The 7,742-nt window shown below is 40.5% G+C and overlaps 1 protein-coding gene across 1 annotated transcript; it reads left to right on the top strand.

The window, feature by feature from the left end:
* The first annotated feature begins 1,290 nt into the window (after positions 1 to 1,290).
* LOC129239072 (glucose dehydrogenase [FAD, quinone]-like) lies at positions 1,291 to 3,462 on the top strand. The gene is made up of 2 exons (XM_054874355.1): positions 1,291 to 1,780; positions 1,847 to 3,462. Exons 1-2 carry the CDS (start codon positions 1,487 to 1,489, stop codon positions 3,395 to 3,397), a joined length of 1,845 nt encoding a protein of 614 aa, XP_054730330.1. The 5' UTR covers positions 1,291 to 1,486; the 3' UTR covers positions 3,398 to 3,462.
* Positions 3,463 to 7,742: the final 4,280 nt, after the last annotated feature.

The raw sequence follows: 7,742 nt of genomic DNA, 5'->3' as shown, positions 1-7,742 counted from the left end.
TTCGGATGAAGCTCATTTCCATCTCGGCGGGTATGTTAACAAGCAAAATTGCCGCATTTGGGGCTCAGAAAACCCGCACGCACTCGAAGAAAAGCCGATGCATTCACAACGAGTCACTGTTTGGTGCGATTTGGATTTTGGTCGAGAGGCATCATTGGTCCATTTTTCTTCGAAAATGAGCGAGGAGTGGCCGTAACCGTCAATGGAGAGCGTTACCGGACCATGTTGAACGATTTTTTGTTCCGAGAAATTGAAGAGGAGGATATTGGTGGCATTTGGTTCCAACAAGATGGCGCTAGTTGCCACACAGCGAATGCTACGATCAATCTTTTGCGCACTGTCTTCGAAGATCGCATTATCAGCCGAAATTTTGATATCGTTTGGCCGCCTCGGAGCTGCGATTTGATGCCGTTGGATTATTATCTTTGGGGTGCCGAAGACCAGTGCCAAAGACCAGTGTTATGCCAACAAACCAGCAATAATTGATGCACTGAAGACCAACATACGCGATGTCATAGCTGAAATACAGCCGCATACAATCGAAAATGTGTTGGAAAATTGGACCGATCGTATGGGATGGTGCATGGCTAGCCGAGGCAGCCATATGAATGAAGTTGTGTTCCATCATTAGCTGGAAGGATTGTACTTCAAAATAAAAAAAAAACAGTTTGGAAAAATATTGAGTACTTTCTTTTTTATAGCATTTTTAATTCCGTAAAGTTATATGGCGGACCCTGTATATAAAAAATGATCGCTCAACGTAAAAAATCTTTATATTTTATTGAGCAGCTCTAGTAATGTCGTCGCGTGTGTATGCAATCTAGCTTTTGAAATTAACGCATTGTGAAAATGGGAGGCATTCACTGGCAGTGGGAACTAATCTGCATTTTCCCAGTATTGCTAAGCCGGTCGATGTGCCAAAAATGTAGGAATATTTATGCTGTGCTCTGATCCCTTTACAGAGATTCTCTTAACTAACGAGAAGAAATGTTAATCAATTTTCCCATTCTCTTTCAACAAAGTCAATATTCGTTTACTGCACTCAACGTCACAATGTGAATACTCCGTCAGGTTTGTTGGTTTTTTTGTTACAAAACATAATAATTTATATATTAAAACAAGTAAACAGACATTGACACAGATATTTTCACAACAATGATATACAAATTTAGTTTTTTTTTTGCACATAAATACAGTGGTGTTCATCTGTTATAAAAAGGGAAACAATTGCAAGAACTTCTGTCAGTATTTCAGTGACCTGCAGCAGTCAATCTTCTTAGTTAAGGGAAGCGTTTAAAGCCAGTAGGAGAATAAGCTCTGAAATATTTAACTGGTAGTGAACGCGTGCACTTGATTCATATCGCTGTTAATAAACGTTTTTATTTTAATGCCCAAGCGCTCATCAAACCAACTCCATCAACAGGCTGATAAATCATAAAACAGAAACAATTAAAAAATTTCCGTAACTAACAGTAATTGCTACGTAATGTCGTCACCACTGCTGAGCGCTCAATGCGCAGCTCAGAGTATTGGCCCGGTCAACACAATGGTCAGCACGCTAATACAAGCGTTGCTCGCCGCACACTGCGCCATCTCGCCACCTGACTTGTGGCCACCAGATTACGCTGATCAACTACTGAGAAAAGGAGAAGATACATACGATTTCGTAGTCATAGGCGCCGGCTCTGCGGGTTCCGTGATAGCCAGTCGATTGAGTGAGAATCCGAATTGGAAAGTGTTGGTGCTTGAAGCGGGCGGAGATCCTCCACAAGAGTCTGAGGTATGTTGTGTGTATGTATGTAGTCACTAAAAATAAATATATTCTTTTTTTCTCAAACCCTCTTAGGTGCCCAGCACTTTATTCGCTCTGGAACATTCAAAAGTAGACTGGAATTATTTGACTGAATACAGCGAAAAGTCTTGTTGGGGCTTGGTTGATAGACGTTGCTATTGGCCGCGTGGTAAAATGATAGGTGGCACGGGTGGTATGAACGGTATGCTTTATATACGCGGCCATCGAGGCGATTACGACGATTGGGTACAGGCTGGTAACACAGGTTGGGGTTGGGACGATGTGGTACCGTATTTCGAACGCTCAGTACGACCAGTTGGTAATGGCACGCATCCTCAAGGATACGTTACACTCAACGCGTTTCCGGTCAACGACGCGGACGTTGAAAATATGGTATATGGAGGCACTGCAGAATTAGGTATACCCCGTGTACGCGAGTTCACCGAAGGCAGCGAGATGGGATATTCCAATTTGCCAGGTACATTTCAAAATGGACGACGCATAAGCACAGGCAAGGGCCACCTTGCGAAAGTTTCGCAACGCCCAAACCTACAGGTCATCAAAAATGCGCTTGTGACAAATTTAAATTTCGATGATAGTGGTGAAAATGTACGTTCAGTCAGTTTCATTGTACGAAACAAACATAAAATGCGAGTAAATATTGGCAAAGAGTTGGTGTTATCGGCTGGCGCAATTGATTCACCAAAGCTGTTAATGTTGTCTGGTGTGGGTCCGGCAGTGCATTTGAAGCAACTGAACATTCCAGTGGTCCATGACTTACCTGTCGGCAATAATCTGTATGATCACGTGCAGGTTGTGACATTCTTGAAATTAAACGAGCATTTGGCACGGCCTCTAACGCCCCTAGATAGCCTAGATAACATTTACAACTATCTAATTCACCAGAATGGGCCTTTAGCTTCTCACGGCACTGCGTCGCTAGTAGGATTCATCAATACGCTCAAGAATGGTCCATACCCGGATATTGAATATCATCATTTCACTTTGCGACGAGGTGATTTTGATGGCCTAGAAACTTTCCTTACTGGCCTTAATGTCAAAGAAGAATTTAAAGCTCATATACGAAGAGTGATTGAAACTGCGGACGTTTTGGGCATCTTCAATGTGCTCTCGAACCCAAAATCCACGGGAAACATACGCCTGCGAAGCGCTGATTACAGAGATCCACCTAAATTGACACCCAACTACTTTAGTGATCGCGAAGATGAGGCGACGTTATTGCGCGCAATCCGCTTCCAAGAGCAACTGCTAAACACCGCAGCATATAAAGCAATGAACGCGTCTTTAATACTACCCCTGATTGCCGAGTGCAGTGTCTTTGAGCTACAGAGCGACGACTATTGGCGTTGCTACATTAAGTACTTCTCATGCACCACTTATCATCAGGCGGGCTCTGTGAAAATGGCGCCCGAGACGGATCAGACGAGCTGTGTGAATCCACGTTTGCGTCTGCGTGGTGTTGGAAACTTGCGTGTGGCCGATGCTAGCATCATGCCAAAGATTCCCAGTGCAAATACAAATGCGGCTACAATTATGATTGCTGAGAAGGCTGTAGATTTCATACGCGAAGATTGGCAAGGTTAGGAGCTTTATTTACAAGTTCAAGTGTTATGCGAAAATGTAGAGATTTAGGGGTATAATGGTTTGAGGAACTGTACATATTTACTTCTTATTTATTTTTGTATTTTATCCATAATAATTTGAAATATATATTCAGTTTTTTACAATACTTATGTACCTTTGAGTGATCTCTCCTTGTGGGCTAACTTTACTTTTTTAGAATTTATACCCTCAAATCTCAGCATAAAAGTTTTGAAGCGCAATAAAGAAGGGTCGAAAGATTTATTGACTGCTGACTGATAGACGTGCTAAAGTATGTTCTGCTGGTTGTAACGGGGAAACATGTCATTGAAGTGGAGCTCACCTGCAACGATGCGATCGCCAGGATTGAGCGCTGGTTGCACAACGCCAAACTCCGGCTTGCAGGGCAGTTTTGTTGAGCAAAAGGCAGAAGAGATAGAGTTTGGCGGTAAATGTCGGAGTCCCTGACACTCATTCTAAACCGGCTATACAGTATCTACCTAGTTGTTATGATTGACTCGCGCATGACCTTCAGAGAGCATGCGGTTAGGGTCAGCACAAAAGGCGCCGTAGTTACAAATGCTCTAACACGGTTGCTGCCGAACATTGGGGGAGTACAAGGTGCAAGAGGATGCTTCTATCATTCTATCTACTGTGACAAGACACCTACGAGAGGCCAGGCTGGTTTATAGGTTAAGCGCTTTGCGAGTGTCCTGTGCTTACCTGACAGTAACGGAGCATGCAATTTACGAGATTTCGGTAAAAATCCCACTGGATATCCGAGCACGTGAACAAAACCGTCTCTTGCCAAGGTAAGGTGCAAAACCAACAAGCGACCAAAAGTTGGAACAGCGAATTGCGTCTTTTAAAGAATGGCAGCGAATATGGAATACTGCTTCTAATGGATGCTGGAAACACGAACTTATGCCTAACTTTGCTAAGTAGTTAAGACGAAGACACGGACAAGTGGATTACTTTCTCTCTCAGATGCTAAGCTAATACAGTCCGCTTCACCACACTGTCCTACTTGCCCAGAGGAATTTAAAGATATTCAACATGCACTCTTCTACTGCCCATGATTTGCAAGAGAAAGCGAGTAGTTAGACACGATATTTGGAAGATAGCCAAGTGAGACAAATTTAACTGATAATTAGACACATTGCTGGGATTCTACATGTAAGTTCGGCAAGCAAGTGTTGCGTACGCCACGCAAGCAGGATGAAGAAAAGCGATCAGAAAAAGACCCAGCGACAGCTAGACCCAAATAATATCAATGATCTATGCCGCATCTGATCACAACCGAGCTTCCCAACAAGTGCTGAATTCACCATGAAACAGTGTTCCAGAGGAGGTCGACTCAGACGTACCGACGACAATTACAGATGTTTGAGCTAACAACTGACGAGCTTCTCATACGGATACAGAACGGTAATGCACATGTCGTTGTCGCACCCTCTCGAAGTTCCATCCGCTTCAAAAAGAAAGAAATGAAGACTATCAGCGACGTATAATACACCATAAGTTATCTCCATCCAAAAACACAAAAAAAAAAAAAAAAATAAATATTGCAGTCAAAAATAGCGACTTTATTGATTTGATTTTATTCCCAGTGTATTGGAATGCGTCAGGCGCAAAAATTATTTTATAGTCAAGCCATAGCAGCTTTCAATATCGTATAACACGCTGTGTATCATGTGTACGTATGTTACATTTTAATCCCTAAATGTATGTTATATCAATGCTATGAAATAATAAGCGCCACGGCCATTGGCTCGGCCATAGAAAGTCTCTTTGAGCATCAACACGACTGAGGAATACAAACGCAAATTCACGTCTTCCAGTTCCTCAAACAGTGGGGCTCCCAGGCATCTTAGTCGCGTTTTTAATAATGCCGGACAAACGCACAGAAGGTGTTCTAAAGTTTCCTCAACATCCTCTCTACATTTTCTGCATTTGTCCGTGTTAGCAATCCCTATCTTGTACGCATATGCAGCCAATAGATTATGACCTGTTAGCATACCCATGATAGTTCTGCAGTCCTTTCGCGAGAGCTTAAGTACGAATTGAGTCAGTTTTTTGTCATTAGTTCTACACATGACTTTTGCTGTTTTGCATGTGGTCAGGTTAGTCCACTTAGCTTCCACTTGCCTTTTTATGTGGTCGTCCATTTCGTTGTATATTGTGTTTAGCGGTTTTGGTATGTCATTCTCTTGCTCAAAAGGTAGTCTAACAGCACTTTTTGCTATCTCATCTACTATTTCGTTCCCCATTATGCCTTTGTGAGCAGGTACCCAGTAGATATGCAGCCAACTGTTTGCGGCTAGTCTTTCTATGGCCTCCCTGCTCCGTCGAACATTTTTGGACTTGATACAATATAAGCTTATTGCTCTTATTGCTACTTGACTATCCACGTATATATTAATTGTTGAGTTCTTTCTTGTTCTAGTGTAGGCTAGCTCCGCGGCTTTCCCCACAGCAAAAACTTCCGCTTGGAAAATACTGCTGTGGTCTGGCACCTTGATAGGCTGCCTTATTCCTAGTTTTGAGCAGTAAATACCCGCTCCCACTCCGTCTAGAGTTTTAGAGCCGTCTATATAGATGTGAAAAGTTCTATGGCCAGGCTTGATGCCTTTGTAACATCCCTCCTCTTCAATTGTAGTGCGAAACCTTCTTTCCCAATTAAAGTACGGAGTTATGTAGTCCGTGCCAACTGAGCTCCACTTTCCTATTGAGCTGTGACCGAAGGTTCTACAGGTGAATACCCCCGCAGCCATTAGTCTCCTCGCGGATTTCGCTGCCAGGTTTTCCGCCATGAGGTCAATAGGTGGCATGCTGAGTATCATTTCCAGCGCCGCCGTTAGAGTGGTTTTCATCGCTCCTGTTATGCACAGAGCAGCGAGTCGTTGAATCCTTTCCAGTGGCATTAAGTATGTCAGTTTTCTTGTCGCAGTCCACCATACTAAGGCTCCATACAGCAATATCGGTCTAACTAATGCCGTGTAGCACCAATGCATCAGAGAGGGGTCTCTCACCAAGTAACGCCCAGCATTCTTTTACATGCGTACAACGCATTACTGGCCTTTTTCACACCGTTGCTTCCACAGCAATTTGCTGTCCAGTATTACTCCGAGGTACTTCGCATAATCTTTGAGAAGTAGTTCGTTGTTGCCTCGCTTCGGGAGGTTCCACGCCGGAACTTTGTACTTCCTGGTAAAAAGTACCATGTCCGTTTTTTCCGCGTTTATCCCTAGCCCTGTTTAAATAGTAAAAGAATTTAAAATACTGGAAAATTCTTTTTATAAAAATTGAGGAAACAACAAATAAAAAAATAGTAAAAAAATTAAAAAAGATAGTAAAAAAAAACAATACTAAAAAATTTGCACTAAAAAAAACAATACTAAAAAATTTGAACTAAAAAAAAACAGCAAATTAATTAATTAATTTTTTTTTTGTAATTATCAAATATCAAAATCAAATAAACAACTAAAAAAAAAAATGAAAAAAATAGTAAAAAATTTAAATTGAAAAAAAAAAAATTGTAATAAAATTTAACACAATGGAATCATTTTTTATAACAATTAAAAAAAACAACAAATAGAAAAAAATTAAAATAAATAAAAAAAGTAAAATAAGTTAAAAATTAAAAAGGAGCCAAAAACAGTACTGCAACCTCTTCGTAGACTCTGCAAACTACATTTGTGTAGTGTAATTTTTAATTATCACAGAAAAACGTGTCTACATATCAAATTTAGGGGTACAATCTAAAAAGTAGCAAAGAGTGAAATTCCTTTTAGTGTATACTCTAAGCAACAAAATGAGCCTAATGCGGAGGAATGAAATAATATCTACTCTTCAAAGAAAGAATTAAAAGAGGCTATGCTTCTTTGTCAATCTAGCACTTTTGTCGAAAAATTTTCCTTTTGCAATTTCGAAAAAAGTAAACTAAAATCCACCTACACAACAAAAAAAAAATTAATATTGCAGTCAAAAACAGCGATTTTATAGAAATTATTGTATTTCCAACTTATTTCTTAGTCGAGCTATAGCAGCTTTAAATATCGTATTAAACGCATTTTAACAGTGAACGTCAAATTGTGTGTATGTATGTATCAATTTAATGCCTAAATGTATGCTATATAAATGCTATGAAATAATGATAAGCGCCGCGGCCAAGCCAACAGCATACACTGCTGGTCTTAGGTTAGACGCACGTTTAGTTGCATACAACTTTGCTTCATATTTATTTATTAAAGGACGATAGAAAAGAAGTTGAAATGCAAAAACATTTCTTATTTAATGATACTTTAAATATAATATTCAAATGATTATACATATTTAACAAAATTGT

The sequence above is a fragment of the Anastrepha obliqua genome, chromosome 2 (assembly GCF_027943255.1).
Source record: "Anastrepha obliqua isolate idAnaObli1 chromosome 2, idAnaObli1_1.0, whole genome shotgun sequence".
Taxonomy (NCBI): Eukaryota; Metazoa; Arthropoda; class Insecta; order Diptera; family Tephritidae; genus Anastrepha; species Anastrepha obliqua.
The sequence above is the reverse complement of the archived record's forward strand: the minus strand, read 5'-3'. Positions and strand labels throughout refer to the sequence as shown.

Coding starts and splice junctions, on each gene's coding strand:
- LOC129239072 (XM_054874355.1), top strand. CDS start 1,487: ATGTCGTCACCACTGCTGAGCGCTCAATGCGCAGCTCAGAGTATTGGC. Junction 1,781..1,846: donor ATCCTCCACAAGAGTCTGAG/GTATGTTGTGTG, acceptor AAACCCTCTTAG/GTGCCCAGCACTTTATTCGC.